Genomic DNA, 24,620 nt, shown 5'->3' with positions numbered 1-24,620 from the left:
TTTTGAGTTAAAAAAAGCTCGGTCCTATTTCGGGCATTTTTTCTTATCAGGACGAGCTTTTCCGAGGGCTGTCCTGTTGTTAGAATTGACTATTCTCAGAAGAAAGAGATAACACCCCAGGCCGAGCCGGGCTGTGGGGTAGCTGGTGCTGCCAGGCTGGGCAGGCAGGTGGCCTGGGCCCCCTCCACATGGGGGCGGACAGAGCAGACATTGAGAATTCTGCCTCTGCCACACTGCACCCTCCTCCTGCATGGCAGTGGTGCCCAGCCAGAGGCGGCCATCTTCCACCTCTCACTCGAGAAATCAGTGTCCGTGTTACGCCAGGCATGGGCTTAGCTTCAGCGTTGCCTGACCATGAGAGCACCCAGAACCAGGCCAGCTTGGCCTGCACGCCTGGGCTCATCATCTCGGCCAGCTGTCCCAGCCGTGTGGCCTCAGGTTGGCTCACTGTCCTGGCCAGTCCTCCACAGAGCAGGCTCTTATCCAGCCCCTGTGAGGATTGGGTGGACCTGGCCCTAGCAAGACCTCTTGGAGGTTATAGTGAAGGTGGGTGCCTACCTGGCTCCCACGCCCACTCTTCCCTACGCAGGTCAATGAAGAAAGCGCCGGGGATGGAGACTAACTTCTCCGAGGCCCTGCAGCTGTTAGGTGCAGCTCTTCTTCCTGTTGTCTTTGCACCAGGCACAGTGACTGGCACTGACTTGTCCTGGGCTGGTTTGTTAGCTTGGCGGGCAGTTGACTGCTGCCGTTCACACTTTACAGGCAGGGGCAGTTAGGTCCAGAGGGGACAAATAATTGGTCCAAAATGACCCAGCCAGTGAGGAGTGGGGCAGACATTGCTCAGGGGCAGCTCTGGCAGACCCTCTGGTCCTGATTGTCTTTCCTTCCGCGCTGCCTTCCTGGAAGGCTCACACACTTTAATTGTACACACTTACCCGAGGTCCTGGGCCTGTCTGACCTGGTCTCAGGGCCAGAGAGCACAGCTATGAACCGTCTTCCCAGCCCTTCTCCACTTTAAAAACACTTTAGCCTTCCTTTTTAGGTTATGCGTATAAATGTTTTGCCTGAATGTATGTCCATGCACCACATATGTGCAGGGTCCAAGGGGACCAGAGAGGGTATTATTAGGTCCCCTGGAACGGGGTTTAAGGATGGCTGTGAGCTGCCGTGTGGGTGTAGAGAACTGAACCCAGGCCCTCTGCAATAGCAGCAATGCTCTTAAGCACGCAGCCACCCATCTCTCAGCCTGCTTTTCTGATTCCTTTATGCCTTAGATACTCAACGCCACCTTATCGGCATTCTCCCGGAATGGTCCAGCGTGTGTTCCTGGGAATGGATGCAGCCGCCAGGCCTGGCCTCCACCCAGGCTGAGTCTGTAGAACCCATCGTCGTACTTCACGTTGCTTAGCTGGGTAGCTGCTGTGTGAAGCCAATGGCTTCCAAAGGCCTAGGCCTTGCTTGCTAGTTTTCATTTTTGTTGTTCGAAGGGTGGAGCTGGGGGTATGGTTGATGGAACGCTTGTCAAGGATTCAGGGATCTCTGAGTTCAGTCCCCAGCATCACAGGAAACCATGGTGATGCGCGCTTATAAACTCAGCAGTGGGGAGGTACAGGCAGGAGCAGGCATTCCAGTCGCCCAGCCACTGGCTTTGAGACAACTCTCGGGTAACCAAGACCCTGTGTCAAAAGCACAGAAAACACAGAGAGAGGTGCTTATTACTCTGCCAGACTGTCCCTCTCCCCTTTTACAGCTGGCATTTCAAAATGAGAGCAGATCCCTCCAGGAGCCCTGGGATTGCAGGAAGAATGCAGTGGCAGTCCCACGTGAGTGACAGTCCCACGTGAGTGACAGCTGCAAGCCGGATCTTGACAAATCCTGATTGCTGTCTGGTACCTTTGGGTTTCTGTCTGTTTTGTTTGTTTGTTTATGTGCTGTTTGAAAGGTGGTTTCCTCCACGTAGCCTTGGCTGTCCTGGAATTCACACTGTAGATCTGGCTGGCCTTATCAGAGATCCCTCTGCCTCCTGGGTGCTGGGATTAAAGGTGGTTTTTTTTGTTTTTGTTTTTGTTTTTGTTTTTTTTTTTGTTTTGTTTTGTCCTTTTATCGCAGAATCTAAGGCAGGTGTGGTGACTTAACACATGTAATCCTAGCACTTGAAAGACTGAGGCAGGGGCCTGGGGATTTAGCTCAGTGGCAGAGCGCTTACCTAGGAAGCACAAGGCCCTGGGTTCGGTCCCCAGCTCCGAAAAAAAAGAACCCAAAAAAAAAAAAGACTGAGGCAGGAGGATTGGTAGGAAGTTAAATCGGTGAGTTCCTTTACTGGTGTGACTTACTGAAAGAAACATAGGATAGGGCGTGCCCAGACAGACCGTGGGTGTGAGGCCTGAAGAGAAGAAAGCCTGGATTTAATCCGCACAGATTTTCACTGTCTGGTAGCCACATGAGGGAGCAAGCGGTTTTTCAGGGTTCTCTAGATCGTGTGGTTGGCTCTTCCTCTGTCATTAGTTTGCTTACAGCATAGTCATTAGTCATTCTTGTCCTTACAGCTTTGGCCCCCAGTTCTTATCTTACTCCATCGGTCACTCCGGTGAGCACCGGGTCTCGTACTCTGAATAACTAAAATGATTTGCTGAATACCAACACATGAAGCTCTGCCCACAGACACGACATACCATGCTATTGGTCGGGCGACCAAGGTAGAGGAGCCATTGGTCTTAACAGTCTTTGGGCTATGAAGAATAAACCCGGGCTAACAGAAAAGCGTGGCTCCCCAGAACCACAGAATGGCTCTGAGGAAAAAGGATGAGGTCCCCAGAACATTGCTTTGGAGGTTGTGGGAATGAATGTTCAAGAGACTTGGAAGGCCGCTGGCCGTGTGCTGAGTCACTGGCGAGGTGTGGGGCATTAGGAAGCTTGACTTACTCCTCCCTGCAGCCACCTGCAGCGTGTACTCGAACATTCTTACAGATATGCAGCAGTTAGTGCCAAACGAAATCACAGCATACTGGGTGAAACTATTCTGCACTCCTAGTTAGCGTGTGCTCGTGTGTGTGTGTGTGTGTGTGTGTGTGTGTGTGTGTGTGTGTGTGTGTACGGACAAGTACATGACAGTCCGTACCTAGAACCCCAGCACTCAGGTGACTCACACAGAAGGATCTTGAGTTTGAGGACATCCTGGGCTACACAGGGACACTTTCAATGTTGTTGATTTTTTTTTTTTTCCCCAGAGCTGGGGACTGAACCCAGGGCCTTGCGCTTGCTAGGCAAACGCTCTACCACTGAGCTAAATCCCCAACCACAGGAACACATTCATAAAGAACAAAAGAAGTTCACTCACAAGCAAGGCAGCACAGCTGAGGGGTTTGGTTATGAGGACCAGATGGGGGTTGTGCTTGACCTGGGCAGAGTGATGGCCACGGCCTCTCTTGAGTGCCTCTGCCATGTGCTTGAGACAGACGCTTGGACAGCGTGAACTGTCAGCTGCCCACCTCTTCCTCTCATTCACAGGGAGAACAATCTCACAGCCTGTCGAGTTTTAGTTTTCTTAGCATCAAACAATCTGTCTCCAAATAATTCACTGCTGGAGTAAAGGGGTGGGAAGGGCAAAGAAGCGATACTTGGCTCTGCTCTCTCTGCTCTCTTTGTGCAGAAGCCGCCCAGGGCCTGAAGTGAACACACCTTGGGCTCCTGGGCCGGCCTCTTCCTTCCTCTCAGCCTCCTGGTGAGAGGAAACAACTTTATGGCCTTCCCTCTCATGAGAAGGCCCTCCATCTTGTGTATTTTCATAGGAAAGGAGGAAAGGTAATAGCTCCATAGCTGCTCTCCTCCTCCTCCTCCTCCTCCTCTCCCTCCTCTTCTTCCTCCTTGTTTTCCTCCTGGGGAGTAGAGACATCAGAGTTGCTGTCTGTGGTGTTAGGTCAGGGACAGGACACCACTGGAATCACAGGGGATTTGAATTGCTTACTCTTCTGGCTTTTTGTTTGCCAGGTTTGTTTAGGACTCGGCGTAGCTTTTCATAGACATGGATGTGCTGCCTGTCTGTCCTAGAGCTGGCCCAGGCAAGCGTAGCTTTTCATAGACATGGATGTGCTGCCTGTCTGTCCTAGAGCTGGCCCAGGCAAGGTGGTTGAGGTGGCAGGCTGTTGGGCAGGGTGTGTGTGTGTGTGTGTGTGTGTGTGTGTGTGTGTGTGTGTGTGTGTCCGTGCTCCTCCAGTCTTATTATCTCAGGGACTGGAAAGCTAATTAGCATAATTAAATGGACTTACTTCATTGAATTGAAACTTCCTTTAAAGCTTCAGGCTGCTGCCTCGTCCATGCTCTGTCCCCTATGCGATCCACCCTCCACCCAGGAAGCCCTGCCTTGGGCTCCTGTCACTCCCCCCTCTCCCTCAGAGACCGGCCAGTTGTTGGCCCTTCAGTGTTGTACTCCTCCAGCCTGGCTTCAGGGACCAGATTCTCTGTGTCCACCTGGCCTGAGTCTCCCAGGACACGAGCCTTTCTGGCCTTGGTTTCGTTGACAGGTGGATGAGGATGAGCGTGCTGAGGAGGGCCCGCACCTGGCGTGCTGCAGGCCCTGCTCATGGTGCACTTGGCAGGTGGTGCTGTCTTTGCAGTCAGCACTGTCGCACAGGTGGATCTCACAGAGGTAGTCAGGTGTCCTTGCCGTCAGCTCCTGTCACCTCTGACCCTTGTTTTTGTTTAGTTTGAGGCAGTGGCTGTCTAACCCAGGCTGGACTGTAATTCTGTGATCCTCCCACCTCTGTCTTCTGAGCGCTGGAGTTACAGATGTGCACCATACACCCAACTTTCCGTGATGTTCAGAATGGTATCCACGGTCCTGGTCTCTTGATTCTCATCCTGGCTCTTTGGGGTCCTCTTGCCCTCCCACAGTGTCCCAGCCTGCTGTCCTCCTATGCGATGCCCAGGCACAGCTGTGCTTCATCGGGTAACCCTTCCTTCCCGACCCCAGTCACAGACATGCCTACCCTAGAATTACAGAAAAATAGACAGACAGACAGACAGGGGTTGAATTCGGGCCATCCGGCTCACACAGCAAATGGTCTTACCCACTGAGCCATTGCACCCCACCACCCCCAATTTACTTTTTGTTTTTCAAGACAGGATTTCTCTGTAGACCAGGCTGGCCTTGAACTCAGATCCACCCGCTCTCAAATGTTGGGATTAAGGGCGTGTGTCCCCCACCTCCTGGCTTTACCTTTTGAAACGAGATCACAGTAAGAGACAGCTCAGGCTTTAGGTTATTCCTCACCCCACTCTGATTCACCATGACTTTCTCAGTTAACCTCAGGTGGCAGGATCTTGCTGTTGAGTCTGTACCCTGTGACAGTGGCCATGGGTGCTGCGCTGTGCATCTTTGGCTGCTGGTGACAGATCAGTCTGAACCTCTCCCCCACTGCCCCTTTGTCATCTCCAAGCACTAACAGTAAAACAAAGGTTTAGAAAGTCCGTCCTGAGTCCGGAAAAATGGAGGTATAACGAAATGTTCACCTGCAGTCCTGCCTGTGATGGGGAACAGGAGGGCAGGGCGCCCAGGGAGGTAGCGATGGCTCAGTGGTTAAGAGCACTGACTGCTCTTCAGAGGTCCTGAGTTCAATTCCCAGCAACCACATGGTGGCTCACAACCATCTGTAATGGGATGCTCTCTTCTGAAGTGTATGAAGACCAACTACAGTGTACTCACATATAAATAAAATAAATAAATCTTAAAAAAAAAAAAAACACTTGGTAACTATAGAATTATCCCAACAAGCTCTCTCTTACCATGGGACAAGATCTCTCCCCCAGATCTGAGCCACCTTCACTCTGGTGGGAAGACAGAGTCACAAGTCACAAGTCACAGCGGCACCACAACTTACAGACCCACTCACCACGCTCCCTCTCAGGACTTCTTCACGTTTGACTGGCAGATTGCTGCCTGCCTCTTTTCTGACAGTGGCGTGAATTTCAGTCAAAAACCAAACAAACAAAAACCATACTCAAGTCACACATACTTTAAAGTCACACATTTGTGCCTTTGAAGGGTTGACAAAAGAATGCAGATACCAGGGGGAAAGAAATTAGCATTTGTCACATAGCTAAGTGGCAGAGGACTTAGTCGATGTCTGTCTGGTAGCTTCCTTCGATCCCTCCACTCGAGCACAGGAGTGGTGTGAGCTGAGGTCTCCTCCTCACTGCAGGGTTTCTGTTGAATCTCCGTCCAGTGACAGCCGGTCACACACATGTACCCAGAGCACACGGGTACGGTGTGTCGGCAGATGTTATCCTCTCTGTGTATCATGCTGACTGGTCTCCTGAGCTAGACCTTGCGGATCTGAACAGAACATGCTTCCCTTTCCCAGAGGGCTCAGTCCGCATCGAGTTTGCATTTCTTTTCCTCACTGACATCACATGGGATGGTATTTGGAGTTGGCCATCTATTACGGGGCAGCACCAGGTAGTTCATTCCGTGGGTTTGGTTCCAAGGCTAGCTCAGAAGCCAAATCCTCCAAGCAGGTCAGAAGCCATCCTTCTTAGGTCCCAGAGTGTTCAAGAGGAGTCAGGACAGTGAAGCCTAGAAACTCTCCTGACTTCGGTTATTGAAAGCAGGGGGCCATCGACTTGTGGCAACTCAGGGTCTCCACCATTCGGACCCCTGACCCTCCATGTTGGCTCATTCCATTGCTGCAAATCTGCCTCTGAGCTAGTCTCTACCCCTGGGGCTGCTCACTGACCTATGCCGTGTTCTTTATAATGGCATAGAACGGCCTCACCTCTCCTTCCTATAGAATGGGATCTTGCTACTGTCACGCTTGGGTGGGAATCAGAGTTCTGTCTCGAAAGCTCGCTCCCCCACTCACTCACGGACCGCTGTCTTGTTTTCCAGGCCATGGTCGCCTGTTACCCAGGCAACGGGACAGGCTACGTCCGTCACGTCGATAACCCAAATGGAGACGGAAGATGTGTGACATGTATATATTATCTAAATAAAGACTGGGACGCCAAGGTACGCAACTGAATTCAGTAGTGACGGTTTTTCTTCAAGCTGCGTTGCTCTCTCAGGTCCACTTCAGCCTTGACACCCAGAGTGGGTTTTTGTGATGTGGAACCTGTAGTACTGTGTGTGAAAACAGACGCTTACGTGTGAACACATGGCGGCATGCCTTGTGCAGTATGACCTTTGCGTGGTGGTGTAGGTGAGCCTGGGGAAACACACCAGGAAGCCCTGTACCTACGAGGTGGAGGCAGGAGATTCAGGAGTTCACGTCACCCAGTTCGGGGTTCAGTGGGAGATGAGTGTCAATCCACCAGTTCTCCTTAAGCAGCAGGGCGAGGAGGAAGAGGATGTGTTCGCCATCCCAATCTGACAGGTCTCCGGAGCTGGGGACCAAACCCAGGGCCTTGTGCTTGCTAGGCAAGCGCTCTACCACTGAGCTAAATCCCCAACCCAGGTGCCCTTAAACTTAAGGCATCTGCTCAAAAGCATTACTTTGTTGGGCTTGCCGGTGCACACCTTTGGCCTCAGCATTTGGGAGGGTCAGAGGTTAAGGTCATCCATCCTTGGCTACATGGGAAGTCCGTGGTCTCAAAAGCCAAGTAACTAAATGTCTCCAGATTGGTGATATTAGTCTAGTGTTTTTTTCCTCATAGTCTGAAACACAAGGACCAGGTCTGTATGCCTGCCCCCCCAACTCCTCATTTAGGGTCCCCGTGATTTTTAGTGCACTTGATAGACTGTCTGTGAGGAGTAGCTGGTTCCCACAGAGAACAGCAGTGCAGGTAAATGAGTCGTATGGGTGGAGCTGAGCTCTTAGCAGCTACGGTTAGAATATAGACCCAGGCTGCACGGGGATAGCTGGGTATGGAATGGGTTAGGATGGGAGATGACTCAGCAGGCTAGGGTAACGGCCACCAAGTGTGACTCTAAGTCCGATCCATCCGTGGGACACACCAACACCCAAAAGTTGTCCTCCAGCTTCCGTAAGTCCGTAAACGTAGATTACAGAACAAACCAGAGACAGTCCGCTCACCTGCTCGCTCAGTGTGTGTTGAAAGGTAAAGCACTGTGGTCGTTTATGTGGTCGCATTACCAGGTTAGCCGTTCGGCAAAGGCTGCTTCACAGCGTCCTAAGCATGACTAGAAATACTCGCCGGTTTTCCAACCTTGCCAATAGGGTTGGGAATTTTGTATACTTATTTGTGGCAAGTGCTTACCAAAAATAAAAGGACTTTTCCCACGCATCCATCCTGCCGTGGAGCCTCAGCTCACAATCACACCTTGCTAGTCAGCATACCTGCATTTGCAAATAACCCCAGCTAAGCCTTTTGAGTCCTTTAACTCTGCCCACTGCCAGTTTAACCTGGTACGGTTCTTGGCGGCCCGTGCTGACACGCTCTGCTCTTTTCCCAGGTGAGCGGAGGTATTCTTCGAATTTTCCCAGAAGGCAAAGCCCAGTTTGCTGACATTGAACCCAAGTTTGATAGATTGCTGTTTTTCTGGTCTGACCGGCGTAACCCTCATGAAGTACAGCCTGCATACGCCACAAGGTAGTATCCTGCTCACGGGAACTTGGTTGACAGCACGACAGGGCAGGGCGCGTCGAAGGGTGAGCCCGAGGTTTCCGTGGAGCCCCCACCTGCCGTCCAGGCCCTCCCTCGGGTGTTACGGTCTTCTTAATCTGAACGATCATGAGTGTTCACACATGTTCCCGAGGATGCCAGTCTGCTCACAGCCGCCCTTCGTCTGAGGTGTAGACTAGGGCTGGACCTCCCCCACTCTGTTGCCTCCCCCCTCCCCCCAGCATGGCACACCTGCTAACACTGCCCACTCTGGGATTACGTGGGCGTTTCCGGAGCGCTCTTACGAAACTACCAAAGGGAAAGGGGCAACTTTTCAAAAATAATTCGGAGAGCAGAAGTGGGGAGAAAAGGAATTGGGAAACAGACGGTGAAGTGGCCATGCATGGTGCATGCTGGGAAGACAGACCATTATCACCCTCCACATCTGCTGCCATGTGTGGTGCGTGCCTGCCATCCCGGCGCCAGAACTGCCGCAAGATCAGGGCCAGCCCTGGTCTACATATTAAACTCCAGGCCAGGAGATAGCAACACAGTGGGACCCTGTCTCAAAAAGCAGAGTAAAACACAAAGCAGTCCATCTGGTCTGCCCTGGTGTCTCTTTCACTGGACTTTGAGGTTGGATTCTAAACTGCTATGTCCATTCACACGTCCTCATGAATGTGGTTGTCAAACTGCTATGTTCATTCACACGTCCTCATGAATGTGGTTGTCTTCTGTTTTGCTGTTGTTGTTTTTTTTTTCCCATGTAGCATGAGTTAGTGAAAAGATGCAGAAGCTTCTGAGAAAGCACAGGCGTGAGGCACACGCTTGCATTGAGTGTGCCTGGTTTTTCATCAGGAAAAGTGGCAGGAAAATCTCCTGTTTCCTCTGGCTTAGAAATTGAGCCTCCCCTGTGTTAGGGGGCAGTGGCCAAGGTTGGTGGCTATGGATGAGGCCCCCAGAGCCTACATGGTATCCATCCTCTTTCTGCCTCTGACCAGCGCAGCATGTCCATCGCTGATTCCAGTGGGCGGTAGCTGCCTGGTCAAGCCTGAAGTCATAGGTGCCCTGACAGGAATGGAACCAGGCACGGCACACAGAGCGAAGCCAGGGTTGCAGTTAGGAGAGGGGCCACTGGGTCAGAGAACAGAGGCTAGAGGCCAGGTGGTCTGTACAGCCCAGGCAGAGAGCAGACTACTGAAGACCGGGGATGTGAGGAAAGAACGTAGCAGAGTTTTCTCGTGAGGCCTCGGTTCTGTGAGGCGCCGATCGGATACCAGGTTCTGAGTGGCAGTTAACGGACAGCCTGGCACAGAGGCAAGAGCTGTTCCACTTTTATAACCCTGCTCCCTGAAAGAGACCAATGGTAGGAGCAGGGGTGCAGCATGGGCAGAGCGAGTTGGCCGCTGGCTAGTGGAAGGACACGTGCACTGTGGTGCCGGCCACCGGCTCTGCCCTGTACTTGAATCTTCAAGCAAGGTGACATGATCGCATATCTATCTGGGTTGTTGCTTTTCCCATGAAATCTTGCCGGGATCCACAGAGTCTTACTTACCTAAAGATGGCTCCTGGGGGACCAGCGGCCCAAGGCACGTGCTCACATCCACGGTGTCTTCCTGTAGCTCCACTGTTCACAGTGTGTGCCGGCCGCCACATGCTATTAGTTCTGGAGTCAGACACAGTGAGACAAGCTTCTGCTGTGCCACGAAGGCACCTGCTTTCAGCTCTGAACAGACCTGCCACACCACATTCACTCGTGGGATAAAATAGTTCAGTTAGACGAGGTCTTTCAGGAAGAGGTTAGTGAAGCCCGGCGTCAAAACCCAGTGACTTTCTGGGAAGGAATCCTAGAAGTTTGTGTTTATTAATTCTTCCTCAGTGACCCGGGGTCCAAGACGGTATGACTGGCCTGTGTTTCTTTGTCCCATCCACTGTCCTGCCTTCCCAGGCACTCGCCCCGTCCTTAATCCATTTCTGAGCACGCAGGTTGGGTGGGCATGGAGAGCCTCCCGTGGGTGCTGTAGCCCGTTGCGGGGTGGGCAGGAGCACTTGCTTCCCAGGGACCGTTCTGACCGTGTCTTAAATTTCCTTCCAGGTACGCAATAACCGTTTGGTATTTCGATGCAGACGAGCGAGCAAGAGCTAAAGTAAAATATCTCACAGGTGAGCACAGCCGGGCGCGGCCGGGACAGCAGCGGATGGCGTCTTCCAAAAGCCCCAGCCCGGGGTTGCTTCTGCCAGGTTCCCTAACTCCCTGTTTTGGTCAGGGCTTCTCTCATTAGTCTTCATTCTTACCTGTCGCAGTTGTCCAACCTTAGTGAAGGTCTGATGCGTGCATGAGTTCATTAGCTAGGGCACAAAGTGAGCTTTGCAGGAACCCCACCCCAACCCCTAGCCTGAAGCTCCTTGATCCCCACCCCAACCCCTAGCCTGAAGCTCCTTGATCCCCACCCCAACCCCTAGCCTGAAGCTCCTTGATCCCCACCCCAACCCCTAGCCTTGAAACTCCTTGATCCCCATCCCAACCCCTAGCCTGAAGCTCCTTGATCCCCACCCCAACCCCTAGTCTGAAGCTCCTTGATCCCCACCCCAACCCCTAGTCTGAAGCTCCTTGATCCCCACCCCAACCCCTAGCCTGAAGCTCCTTGATCCCCACCACTCCAGCCTGAAACTCCTCAGTGCCCTAAAGGTTCCCTGGTCTCCTCCCCTTGTCTTTCATGTGAATGAATATATCTCTTCCTTTCGTAACATTCGCTCTATAAAATGTGTGGTGGGCTGCAGAGATGGCTCAGTGGTTAAGAGCACCGGCTGCTCTTCCAGAGGTCCTGAGTTCAATTCCCAGTACCCACATGGTAGCTCATAACCATCTATAATGGGATCTGATGCCCTCTTCTGTCATGTAAGTGTACATGCAGATAGAACACACACACACACACACATACATACATACATACATACATACATACATACATACATACATAGATAAATTTTAAAATCCTTAGAAAAAAAAATCACGGGTGTCCACAAGGAAAGTTTGTACAGAAGAGGCTAACCAGCTTAGCAGACAGATGTGTTGATTCCCAGCCCTGTGCGTAGGTCATGGACTTGTGCACCTTTGTGTCCTGGGACCCGATGCATAGCCAGTAGTCACAGGACCCACTCACTCACCGAGTTCTAAGGAACCAAGCTCAACTTTTGTAAGAATGTTTAAAAAGCAAACAACCTGAGATGTTCCTGCACTCTGTGTTTTCTCAGAGCTATGGTTGGTGTACTTTCAGTGGCACTCCAGGACTCTCTAGTCAGGTGGCTTAGATTAAAGGTGGTGCTGTTTCCAGTGCAATGCCTCTGCTTGTCCTCTAAGATCTGTGCAGAGCAGTGTGTTTGTCACAGTAGCAGTGGGAACAGCAGTGGGATGGACCTGATGGCACTCTGGAGAAACGAGGTGTTGTTTCCTGTGTTTGGGGTGCAGTCTCAGAAGGTCCAGTGCCCATGAGTGGGGTGCAGTCAGAAGGTCCATGAGTGAATGCCTCTTTTTCTTGCAGGTGAGAAAGGTGTGAGGGTTGAACTCAAGCCCAATTCAGTCAGCAAAGATGTCTAGCAGGGCCTTGGGTCCAGCAGTACCCGCGTCACCTACAGCCTCTCAGTTGCCTTCTGTGGACCCGTGGACATGTGGCCAGGATGAACAGAGACACCTGCCTGGCATTTCATCTGGGAGCCAGGCTACTTCGCCAGGTGTCATCCAACAGAGGGCTCCATCTGCCGGGACTGTACTGTGGGGTCAGCTCCAGATCTGTGACTGCTCTTGGCCGCTGACTGAAGAGGAGACACTGTCGGAGGAGAGTAGCTTTTCCATCTGGACACAAAACAAGGGCCCTTTGTAGGATTTTCTTCAGTCTTCTATTTTGCCAGACCTGTCACCTAACTGAGTTCATTTCATCTCTTTTTTATATCAAGTTTGAATTCGGGGAATTTTTGTATTAGGTACAATTTATCAAAACTGAATTAAGAAAAAAATTTACAGTATTATTCTCAAAATAACATCAATCTATTTTTGTAAACCTCTTCATGCTATTAAATTTTGCCCTAAAGGCCTCCTACGATGATTGTCGCCAGTGAATGATGATTCCGTTTCTTCTGCCTGAAAGTAAAGGAAGGGCCCTGAGTCCTGGCTCACGTGCGCGAGGTTTTTCTTGGCCCGCCTCTCGGTGATTCGAACTCACCTCCGCTGCCCTCACGCTCCGACCTAACAGTGGATGGTCGCCACCGGTGCCCAACTAACTCATAGTTCCGAGAGGAAACAAGCCACAGGAAAAGGCTCTGTGTCTTCGGTTAATTTTTTTTAAAGCTAAGTGACGGGCGCTAAATGAGCTCCTCCTCCTCGGCTTCGGGTTCCCAAGACAAAGGGCTCCTTCTGCGTCAGGTCTAGCCTGTCGCCGGCCTTGTCTCACAGCTGCAGGTTTCCCTGTGGCTTCTCCTTAGTTTGACTGTGCTTTCCAGACCCTTCCAGGTCAGGGCCTTGTTCTTGCAGCAAGGCACCTGTGGCCCCAGGCACATGGCTGTGTGCGTGTGGTCCTTGGCTCCCTGGACGGCCATGAGGCACTCTCATAACCAGTAATGAAAGCCACGTGTGCCAGCTTAGAGAGCAAGAGGTGTAAAGGCACACTCTCTGTTTCATGGGTTTTTCTCTTTTTAGAGGACAGAGGGACAACCACACAAGGCCGCCAGACTGCTGTCACCTCTACGGTCCCCTTAGCCAGAGTTTGCACAGATCATGGGTGTAACCCCAGTCCCCTTAGGTGTTACGTCTCCGACCCCGGTCTTTGCCAAGACGTGCGTATACAGAACTATTTCTGTGTGTCTCCTTCATACCAGACTTAGCACCCACGCAGTTCATACCCAGTTAGAAACCTTTTCTATGGGAAGCTCAGCCCGTCTTAAGAGATTGTCATTGTTCATATAAAACATGAACACAGCCAAGTAAAGCTGAGAGTGGACAGGGCTTACTCAGCACTGTGCTCGCATGAGGGGCTCACGGCAGGAAGTCCACTCCTGACCCACATCCGCTGACCACTCCTCTCCAGCAAGTGCCTCTGCAGCCGGGCCAGCTCAAGGTTTGGCCGCCCGGCTCCGAAGCACCGTGTTTCACATTTGGGAGGAACTGTTTGGCCTTGATGCACTTGGTCTGATTGACTGGAGCAGCAGACCCTGGAGTCCTTTGTATCTCAGACTTTTACTGATGTACCAGGTCCCAGGTTCTGCTGCAGGGGATGGGGCGGGGTGCTCGCGCCAGGCAAAATTTAAATTCTATATCTTTTGGAAAGTGCGTGCTTTCCTGGAGGTCACTGTGAGAAACAACAACAAGAAATCAGGCTAGCTACCCCCTTAAAATGACCACTTAAACTCAATTTCATGAGCAGGATTCTATTTAAAACCATTTGTGGCCCATATGTGTTCGTTCTGGTGAGAGAGAAAGCTTTATGATTCTGTTTCTGTTCAACACCTCAGCCAGTCGTGGAACAGCCCTCTATCTACGACAGGCAGGGCACTTCAGGGTTCGCAGAGAGCCTCATGTGGTTTGGAAGTGGTGTTTCCTATGAAAGCCTCTCACGTTGCTTGTAAAGCTAATCTAATTAAAAAGATGTATAAATGTTCTTGAAAAAAAAAAAAAGCTAACTGTTGTCACCTCCAGCTGTCGTCTGTTTTCCAGCCCATAGCCTGTTGGTCACTTACTGCCATCCATCTTGGGTCTAGTCCACACCACGCTGCAGTTCCCTTCTGTAAATAACAGAGCGAGCAGCCCATAGTGCCCGGTGGTTGGGGGCTCCACCCGAGTTCTCAGCACTGAAGGTTCCACCACCCCTCTCGGTAAGCTTTCAGGGTGCTTTAAACCCCACAGCCGTTGAATTCGCTGCTGGGGGAGGGGGCTTGGTACACACCCGTGGGGCTCTTGGCCTACAGCTCCACACGTGAGCATTTGATCTGTGGTCACGTGCAAAGACGCCTTGATGCACTTGGTCTGATTGACTGGAGCAGCAGACCCTGGAGTCCTTTGTATCTCAGACTTTTACTGATGTACCAGGTCCCAGGTTCTGCTGCAGGGGATGGGGCGGGGTGCTCGCGCCAGGCAAAATTTAAATTCTATATCTTTTGGAAAGTGCGTGCTTTCCTGGAGGTCACTGTGAGAAACAACAACAAGAAATCAGGCTAGCTACCCCCTTAAAATGACCACTTAAACTCAAAGGTCTCTTTGGTCAGAGTAACAGGATGTACTGTAGCTCTAAGAATCTAGTGTGGCAGGTGTGGTGACACATGCCTTTAATCCTTGCGCCTGAGAGGCAGAGGCAGGAAGATTTCCGTGAGGCTGGTGAGACCCTGTCTCTAAACGGCAGAGTGTGTCAGAGGACAAGTCTAAGTGTGGCGGTGTAATGAAACAATTAACACTCTTCAGTTTGGGTGTAACCTTCTGAGCCTTTTGTTTAGTTTTGGGACAGGGTCTTACTTTTGCCCAGGCTAGCCTCAGACAGTGGCCCTGAGTCCCCTGGCTAGACACCCTGGCTGGTGGTCCTTTCTGCCCACCGGGCTCCCGGGATCCATCTACTCAGTGTTGGTTTTCCTGTGTCCCCAACTCCATGTTTACCACTCCTGGCACCCAAGTTGTGAGGGGGACAGAGATGCTCTCGAGGCTGGCACCTCAGCCCCAAACAGGAACCCACACTGGAAAACACTGCCTTAGGTGGGGAGGTATGGTTCTGGTGCGGCTCTTTGGAAGTCCCAGCACTGGTTCTTCACTGATGCTACGAGCCTGTCAGACACTCCCTGTTCTCATCCCTGGGCTCTGTAGTCCTATAGCTTGCTTGTCTTAGCTTCTGGCTTTGCTCTGCTCTGGTGAACTCACACCCCACTGCCTGGGCATTCTTTCCTGCTGCAGAGTGAGGACAGGCAGCACACGAATTTAATCCCAGATATATTCTTTTCTGGGAAAGAACTTCGCCTATGAAGGTGAGCGCTAGAGGGGACCAATCAGCTAGAGGCCCCACTGTAGTTTACAAGGAAGAAAAAGGAAACTTGAGACTTGGTCTTTACGGCATGAGAAAATCTAAATGTAATCAAACAAGCATTTTCTTGGATAAAACTTAACACTTTAAAGATCCACATCCTGTACTGTGGCACACTCCTGTGGTTACAGCTACAAGGAGGAAAGAAGCCCAACTTGGGAGTTCAAGGCAGCTGGATTAGCGTGGTCAGATCCCAATCTCAGAACTCAGTGACCAAACAGGAAAGGAAGGCAGGTGGGGACAGAAATAAGTTTTAAGTTTTCTTAAAGCTAAGCACCCAGGGCCACTGAGATGACAGATGAGGCACTTACTGCCAAGTTTGACCCTGAACCCATGTGGTAGGAGAGAACTGACTCCTACAAGTTGTCCTCTGCCTAAACAGCAAGTTCCCAACCCTCAGAAACTTGGGGGGGGGTTTGTTTGTTTTTTAAAAGAGGCTCCCAGATGCAGATGCCCAAGGAGGCTTGGGAAGACAGTGACGGAGACATCTGTGCCCCGGGCATACGTTGCTTTATCCAAGCAGTAGTGACATGGATGGCTTCTCCAGACCCTCCACCTTCCAGTTCTGGTCCCATGGAACAGCTATGGAAACAAGTCACCGTGCACCCAGGTGGTTTTATAAAGGAAGCCATGTTGGTTGTGGGGTATTTTTGGAGCTGGGTCCTCTGAGGCCAACCTGTAACCCCTCGATGAGTGCTGGGATTCCGTTCGTGGCCTTGTGTTTGCACATATCTGTAAGAAAACAATGAGTTAGTCTTTGAGACAGCAGCACACTCTGGGAGGTCTGGAATTTAGAGACCTCTCTGCCTCTGAGTACTGGGAATAAACTTCTGTACTGCTGTACCCAGCTATTCACAAATTTTTTCTTTTAAAAGGATTTATGTATATAAGTACACTGTAGTTGTTTTTCAGACAGAAGAGGGCATCATTACAAATGGTTGTGAGCCACCATGTGGTTGCTGGGATTTGAACTCAGGACCTCTGGAAGAGCAGTCAGTGCTCTTAACCACTGAGCCATCTCTCCAGCCCTTACAAACTTTAATACAGTACACTGACAGAAACCTATCTTAAATCCTTAAGGAGATAGCTGACTCTCTAACCAAACACATACACACAGTAATTGTTAAGAGAGGGGTGGGTAGGATCAGTAGAGATTAAGGGTTAAAACTAAGTTTCCAAGGCTTCAAGTAGGCAGCTTTGGAAAGAATTTCACCGAAACATCCTTGGCTGATTGGAGTTGGTGTTGCTACTGGAGGACTGAGAAACAGGATAGCAAATGAGTGACCTGATTTCTGTGCCCCACATCCTGGCTTGAGTCTAAGATGACATGGGAGCCTCTGGTGGCTACTTGTAGAGTGCACCACAGAGCTTCCCAGCCTCATCTCACCCTTTACCAACCACAGCCCTCTCCTTTAGTTTGAGCCAAACTAAGGGTGGTCTCGTATTCTGTACAGTGTAAGGGGAGTAAAGGCCCTCAGCGCTAGTAAACATGAGAACAGCACGCTGGAGTCTTGAGACCTGGCTGGGTAGTGCAGTGGCAGAGCACTGGGATTCCATTCGTGGCCTTACGTTTGCACATGTCTAAGCGCACAAATGTCCATCTGTGAACTCAGTTATGAGGAGCTGGGGCCCATCCTCAGCACAGAAAAACACATCAACCACTTTACATCAAAACATCGTTTATTTTTTAAAATCTGTAAAGTTTTGAAAAAAACTAGAGTTTTGGAACAAGAGAGAATGAGGTTTTAGTGTTTTCCCATTTGCCTCAGAGGTCCCAGTCAGGATGTGTGCCCAGTCGGCCAAAGCCAAACAAAGGTTTCTCACATTGCCTTTAGCCATCGTGCAACTGGGATGAAAGCACAAATTGTACAGAAACAGGACCTATGGCTGTGGGCCCTACGATGTGGAGCTGAACCAACTTTAGCTCCACTGTGGGGTCAGAAATTTGCTTCCAAAGGGAGAATACAAAATTCACATTTCATTGATAAAATGACAGATAAAGGATAATTACTCTTCCGGCAAATCTCCTGTAACAGGCACGGGTTCCTCCCATTCCCACTTTCTAATGTGCACACCGTCACTGCAGAGCTGGTTGGCGGACACCCTCAACCTGGCTAGCCTGTCTGTCTACGCTCTCCCTCCTGCCGCTGGCTCAGACCTCACATCCCATCCTGCTCAACATCTTGGGTTTCCACAGATGTGCCCAGTTCTCTCCCCGCCTGAGATCCCCCCCCCCCTCCTTAACAAGCTAACTCAACTCGGTAAAAACCAGTGCCGGAGTGAGACCCTGACCCCGCACCGCCATAAGCACTAACTAATATTAACCTGCATGTTTCCCTCACTGAGGAGGTCGCTCCTGAAAGGCACGAACTACCATCTGACTTACTTCATAAACACAGCTATGCAGTTTGGCACAAAAATATTTGTCTATAACCTGTTAAATTGGTGAAAATATGGCATATATCCAAACAAAAAGCCTCAATAGCTACTTACCTATAAACATTAACAAAAATTTAACTTCATGCTTTAAGAAATATCAAAACTTGGTATCCGATCTGACAGGCTAAAGATCCTGTCAGGAATGCGGAGAGGCTGACAATGGCACACTGTTGGGAGGAGAGGACTCAGATAAAGCTGACCACAGACACCCTGTGACAGTCCACTCCTGAGTGGGTGTTGTCGCTTAGCCCTGCACCAGGACACTTCCAATGGTTCAATAATACTGGGGTGAGGGGGAAACTTCTAGTTATCTTTAAGTTCTACAGAGGAATGAAAATAAGCCTACACAATAACAAAGATACCACCTTCCCACTCTCTAATAAGGAAGGCAGGCCCTGTCCCAGGCCCCTGGGGGAGGTGGGAATGGGGGAAGTTATACAGGGGAACACCAGACAAGCCAGGTTCACCTGACCTCACAAGCTTTGTGCACCTTGTAGCAAGGTGGAGGGACAGACATGAGACAAACAAACTGAGCAGTGTCTGTGTGTCTCTGCCCAAACGCGGAAAGACAGCACCTCACAGTGCTCAGAGGATATGACCATCTTTTGTTTGCACTTTGCTGTACAGTTCACAGTGCTGCCCAGGCCTTTTCTGCTCTCCAAGGAGTCAGGCAGCTTTGTGAGAGGTTCTACATCAGTTACGTTTTAGCACCAAGTTTAAACCGTTCACTTAAGTCCCCATCAAATAGGCCGCAGAACCAAGTGACGGCTTTAACATTCTAAACAACGGTACTGTCCATCCAGTATCCACTCTACTCTCAATTCTGCAGCCACCGCTCGGTGAATAAAGATGGAACAAGGAAAGAGAAAAACCAACCAGACTCACCACAGCCCACGCTAGAGCCAGGCCCAGGCTGGCTCCAAACCCCACAGCCACCGCCCTGCCTCAGCCTCCCAAGTACTGGGATTTTAACATGAGTTGCCAGGAGCTATAAAAATTCTTTTAAATATGAGTCTTTAAAATCTGCCACTTTTAGTAAAAGCAGGACAGATTATATACATAAATATACATACTATATTTAAAATATAAATTATGAATATAGAAGTCTTTAAAACTTGCAACCACCTTTATGTAGAAAGTAAAATCTTTTAAAATATAGAAAACATATGTTAGGATTAAAAAAAAATCTGGATGCTTTTAGGACAACTACTGTTTCATACTATCTGAACAAAGTGTCAGACCTCAAAAAGATTAACATCAGTTTAGAGAACGGGGCTTAACATTAAAAGTATTCAGCTGTCAGGACTCCTGATAAGACCATCTTGAGAATATATAAATAAAAATAGTACTCGAAAACCTTATGAACAAACAAAAAAACCCCAAAGTACACAAAGCCATACACAAATACAGAACAAACAGGGCCATGTCTTGGTAAGGCATGTGTGGACCCAGCACGCTGACAAGTAAGCTCCTGAGACAGGCTCCCTACACTACCAAGGCCGTGGGCTGCAGTGATGCTCCTGCCTCACTTCCCTGAGCATCTGGGGTCACAGGGACACGTCTGGATGGAAATGCAGACTTAAAGCACAGCTGTTTGTTGTGTGTATGTAAGACATGACACTGCTGGTGCAGTAAGTCACACTGTGACCCACACGTCCTTCAACTGCTGGGTGACGGCACCATGAGCCATCAGGCGGTGTGGGACCCACTCCACCTCACACTCTTCGAGGTCGGAGGTTGGTTTTGCTGCCTTCCAGGCAGCGGTCCAAGTGCTCATTAATCTGCGACTCCAAAACTACGCCCTGACACACTGGACAGTTGACCAGCCGCCGCTGACCGCCTGAGCTCCGAGGCGTGCTGATGGCTGTGGGCCGTGAGCTATCCTCAAGGTCACCACCACTCTGTGTTTGCTCCTTGATATTATTCAAAGCAGTCCTGTCCTCCAACCTGGGTCGCTTGTTCAGGAATTGGTCTTCAGACCCACTCTCCTCTCGGGATATGGCTGCGGAAGTCCCAGCTGCAGATGTCACGGTTGCTGATGCTGGTGCCGTGACTTTGGAGGAATTTCTCAGGGATGCCCTAGAAGGTGGAACCTTTCTCTGAGCGCCTGCTGAGGCAGAGTGCTTGGTGCCATCGATGGTTCCACTCTTCACTGGGGATCCATTTACATTTCTGAAAGCCTTTTGGTTGGCAACAGAGACTCTGGGGAAGTAGCTGCTCAGGACACTTTGGTGACTAGCAGTGGGAAGAGGGGTGACAAGATGAGGCTTCTTATTTGGAAGACCGTTCTGTTCACATTTCACCTCAACGTTGGAATCGAGCTTCAGGCCACTCGCTGAATGGTCTTGACCTGAGAGACCTTTGGTGTCATTAACCATGTGTGAGGTGTTCAGCTTCCCAGCTGAAGGGCAAGTGCTTGTGTCTCCAAGAACATACCCTTTGCCACTGAATGGGATGAGCGGCTGGGCCTCTCCTCTGCACAGTTTATCTGCAAAGGGGACAGACAAGACTTCCTTAACACACTGACACACAGACAAACACTGAGCAGATGGTGGTTATGGAAATGAAAAATTGTTCTGTTCTGACTGAGATCTGTGCAGTAGTCAGACCCTGTACTGAAAGAACAGGAAGGATGGGAGAAATCATAGATAAGAATCCAATATTAAGCAAGGAACGCTCCCAGGAAAGTACTGATCCCTCATCTGCCTCCTCCTCCTCCTCACTGGCTTCCTACTGATTCTGTCCTTCTGCACCAACCAATCCTTCAGCCAGCTGCCTTCTCTGCACTGCACTCCATATTAGGAACCAGTTTGGCTCCCAAGGCTGAGCCCAAACTGACAACCTTGCAAGGGGAAGGAAGCCTCAACTTAAGTAACTGCTACCTCCTTGGGAGCTTCTGAGAAAAGGAGCGGATCCTAAGGGAGACATTGAAGGCCGCACTCCTTCCCATCCTCCCAAGCCACTGTGACATCTGTACTGGTCAGGACTCACACCCTAGTGTTGTTACACTGCCAATGGAGGCCTCTTCCCCTCCACACACTCGGCTACTGTCCCTTTGTGGATGCTGTGTGATGGAAAGGTACCTTTATTCTCCACTGCCGATGTGGGCTGCTTGCCTGCTTTTGTCTTTCCTCTGCCTTTCTTTGCATAGTTCTCTGGCTCCTTGATTTTTATGTAAGTGCCTCCACAAGTTTTCTGGTGGTCAGCCCACCAGTAGTCATGAGCAGAGGGAGCCCTGTTGGTGGCACGCTTCACATAGCCATAGTAGGGCTGTTTGTGCTGGCAGGGTCCATTGCAGCGCCACCAGTGCCGGCGATACTCATCCACCTCATCGTGGAAAGTGTGGTAGACCTGGGCAGAGGGAGTGTTCAGCAGTCAAGACAAGTTAGGCAATCTAACGAGATATTTTACCCACGGAGTCCTTTTGTCTTGAGATAGTCCATTTCTCAGAGTTTCATTTGGGGACAGCTACTATATTTAATTTCTTTTCCAAAGTTCACTATAATGGGAAGCATCAGGTAATTTAAAACTTCCAACTGTAAATATAGAAGCATGTAAAGCAAGAGATTTTTGTGGGCAAAAAACCCCACAACCAGAAAACACCACCATGAATGAAAATGTTGCAGAGTGAACAACATCATCATTAAAAGCTAGGCCCGAGGATGTTCACCACAACCTTACTAAGCTACCATAGAGAGAAAGACCTGAGACCACAGGGCTGGAGAGATGGCTCAGTGGGTAAGAGGCTACTCTTACAGAGGACCCTAGGTTCAGCTGCCAAGCACCCACAATGCAGCTCACAACCATCTGTAACTCTGGTTACAGAGCCCAGGGATCTGACGCCCTCCCACAGGCACACATGCAAGCGGAGCATCAGCGCACACAGAGAATAAAACTGCACAGAAGGAAAGGTGAGGAGGCACACACTTCCTTAAGTTCCTGGAATGATAAAAACTGCAAAAGGGCCAGATCCTTCCTAAGCAATCACACAAGACCCTCATAGTTAACAACATTGTCAGTGCTCACGGTGCACCGCACATCCTTTACTGTCACGATCTCAAAAGCAGGCACTGCCGTGACGCCACTGCATAGCAGCGATGGTTCCAGAAGAGCTCAGGGAAGATGAGCTGGAGTCACTCCTGAAGGTCCCATGCCTGAAATGCTGGCCTGCAGTTGCTGAAGCCTCAACGAAGAGGCCTGCAGGCTCCTTAGCCACTCTACCCCTAGAGACTAAATGGTAGGACTCTTGTTCAAGGCTGAAAATCTCTTTCTACCTAGTTCCCCTTTGCTGAATGAATGGCTACTAGGCGTGGTGGGACATACCCACAATCCCACCACTTAGGAGGCTAAGTTAGAATTTTGAGTATGAGGCAAGACTGGTCTACACAGCCAAGACCCTGGTCCTGCCTGCTCCCCAAACCTGTGTGGCTCAGTGTACCGACCGTTATGTTGGCTCCTGTCAGCTGGTTGATTCGATGCATGTGTTTACAGAACTCTGGGCCGTGTCCTTCTCGGTCTTTGTCATTATTAGTGACAAATAAGTAAGCATGGATCATTTCGTGCAAGAGAGTCTGAAACACAAAACCAAGTATTGATTTTCTAGGGCAAGTGTGAAGCTAAAATGAATTCTTTTTTAACCTGCAGTCTTAGCCTTCTGCAGAGCCAAGTACAAACCTTTACATATATTCCAAGCTCTACAGAACCCAGTACCCCTCTTCACAGAATGAACGCTGCTTAGGAAGGCCCATTTAACTATGTACCCAAACCCAAAAGGTTGGTGAACCCAACCACACAAAAACTTTAACATCCAATAGAGTCAAAACTCTGCCATGCAGACTCCAGATGCCAACAATGGAAATGCGGACACCAAAAGAGCAAGCAGCCCAGCTCTGAACGGCCACTGGGCATGATCCTGACCCATGATCCCAGACTCAAGGTGGAAGCAGAAGGCTCAGGAGTTTGAGATCAGCTTGGCTACAGCAAGCTCTGCCTCCCTCACCATCAAACCCCCCACAACCCTGCGCCCTCTAAAAATAGCTGGGTACTTGCATGCCAGCTCACTGGAGAGGCTGAGGCAAGAGAAGCATTAAGACCAGGGCCAATCTAAGGAATAGAGACTGTCTCTTAAAATCAACAAAATACCCTGGACGGGAATGGTGATGCACTGTTGTAAGCCCTCAGGCAGAGACCAGAGGATCTTGTGGTTGAAGATAGTATGAGCTACTATCAAGAACACATCATTGAAAAATAAAAATCTAAATGTTGAGGAACCAGTTTATGCGAAGACTACCTCTACAAGGTCCTTTCTTGGTCTGAGTTTTAACAAGGGTTCACTGAGACGGATGGAGCACATGCCTCCTCTCCCTTCATAGGTGCAGATGCCAGCACACCTGGAAAACAGTCACGGACAATGGATTAGGTTCACCCAATGCACAAAGGAGACAGAACAAAAAACAAACCCTCGCCTGGCATGGTGGCGCAGGCCTTTCATCCTAGTCCGTGGGAGGCAGATGCAGGAGGATCTCCCAGTTCCGGGCCAGCCTGGTCTACAGAGTGAATTCCAGGGCAGCCACAGATACATAGTGAGACCCTGTCTCCAAAAAAAAAAAAAAAAAAAAAAGAGCCAGCAAATCCTTATCCTTGGGCAGTTCAACGAAAGTCCCTGATAGAGGGCTTTTTAATAACACTTGATCACCCTCACACCCTCACCCACTGTTATCCTCTCTGCTCCGCACCGGGACTTGTCACGGGGCCGATGTGAAGTTAGAAGTACGCTACGTCTCAGCCTGCTTCAGCTCAGGCTGCTATGTGACGGTGTATATGCAGGGCAGATTATTATCTAGAACAGGATTTCTCAAACTCAGTGGGTAGATGAGGGATCCTGCTGGTACATCTCTGAGAGCCGTTGGGCCACGAGGAGGGGACACACCAACGACAACTCAGCGCCCTTGCCCTTCCCTACGTTCCGAGCCGTTCGTGGGCGCACTCACAGTGTCATGCGCACACTCCACTTCACCTCCACGGCCTCCAGCTGACCCCAGAAGAAGCGATCGTTAAACTGCAGGAAGAGCGCCTGCAGGTCCGGGGTGGGGTCCACCAGCTCCCAGGACGCGTCCACCAACGATAGGGGCTCCCGCGCCGCCGCGCGCCGCGCCGCCTGCACGTCCCACTCCTCCTGCAGCCGCAGCGCGACCACCAGATCCTCGTCCATCCCGATACTCTCACTTCAGCCGCTCCCAAGACGCCGGTCGGGCTCGTGAGGCGTACGGATCTCGCGAGACCTCCCGGCCCCGCTGTCAGGGCGCGCGGGCTCGCCTCGAACGCCTAACCGAAGGTGGCTCGGCTCTGCCCCGCGGACACAGACTTAGGAACGCTGGGCTCGGGGTAGGGACGGCTTCAGGAAGCCAGTTGTCTCCAGACCGCCGCCGAGGTCCAGCGCCTCACGTCAAGTCTGGTCCGTGCCCGACCCTCCTCTGACTTCCGTACTGGCCCGTCCGCGCACGCGCCTTAAGACGCTGCCGTTTCCGCGCAGGCGCGTCGTCGACACTCCGCCCCGGGCGCAGGCGCAGT

At 50.7% G+C, this 24,620-nt stretch overlaps 2 protein-coding genes across 4 annotated transcripts in view; one reads left to right on the top strand and one right to left on the bottom strand.

The window, feature by feature from the left end:
- Window positions 1-14,238, top strand: part of Egln1 (egl-9 family hypoxia-inducible factor 1) — a 39,406-nt gene extending 25,168 nt beyond the window's left edge. The window contains exons 2-5 of the mRNA NM_178334.4: window positions 6,884-7,003; window positions 8,408-8,544; window positions 10,652-10,719; window positions 12,099-14,238. Of these exons, the coding sequence (NP_848017.2) occupies window positions 6,884-7,003; window positions 8,408-8,544; window positions 10,652-10,719; window positions 12,099-12,154 (381 nt within the window). The 3' untranslated portion in view covers window positions 12,155-14,238. The remainder of the gene's footprint in view (window positions 1-6,883; window positions 7,004-8,407; window positions 8,545-10,651; window positions 10,720-12,098) is intronic.
- Window positions 14,239-17,273: 3,035 nt separating this feature from the next.
- On the bottom strand, window positions 17,274-24,525 carry Sprtn (SprT-like N-terminal domain). 3 transcript variants are annotated; one of them, NM_001399182.1, is made up of 5 exons: window positions 24,041-24,525; window positions 23,341-23,440; window positions 22,493-22,621; window positions 21,134-21,401; window positions 17,274-20,538 (listed from the first exon to the last, which is right to left on the bottom strand). In NM_001399182.1, the coding sequence occupies exons 1-5, from the start codon at window positions 24,259-24,261 to the stop codon at window positions 19,766-19,768; spliced, it is 1,491 nt and encodes a 496-aa protein (NP_001386111.1). In that variant the 5' UTR covers window positions 24,262-24,525; the 3' UTR covers window positions 17,274-19,765. The 3 variants fall into 3 exon arrangements, with proteins under 3 accessions (NP_001386111.1, XP_006255872.1, XP_038953600.1); XM_006255810.4 differs by lacking the exon at window positions 24,041-24,525 and adding an exon at window positions 23,760-24,030; XM_039097672.1 differs by lacking the exon at window positions 23,341-23,440 and having other exon boundaries at window positions 24,041-24,177.
- Between the last annotated feature and the right edge of the window lie 95 nt (window positions 24,526-24,620).

The sequence above is a fragment of the Rattus norvegicus genome, chromosome 19 (assembly GCF_036323735.1).
Source record: "Rattus norvegicus strain BN/NHsdMcwi chromosome 19, GRCr8, whole genome shotgun sequence".
In the NCBI taxonomy this organism is placed as follows: Eukaryota; Metazoa; Chordata; class Mammalia; order Rodentia; family Muridae; genus Rattus; species Rattus norvegicus.
The sequence above is the reverse complement of the archived record's forward strand: the minus strand, read 5'-3'. Positions and strand labels throughout refer to the sequence as shown.

Coding starts and splice junctions, on each gene's coding strand:
- Sprtn (NM_001399182.1), bottom strand. CDS start 24,261: ATGGACGAGGATCTGGTGGTCGCGCTGCGGCTGCAGGAGGAGTGGGAC. Junction 23,441..24,040: donor TGGAGTGTGCGCATGACACT/GTGAGTGCGCCC, acceptor ACTGTTTTCCAG/GTGTGCTGGCATCTGCACCT. Junction 21,402..22,492: donor TGACAGGAGCCAACATAACG/GTCGGTACACTG, acceptor CCCTCTGCCCAG/GTCTACCACACTTTCCACGA.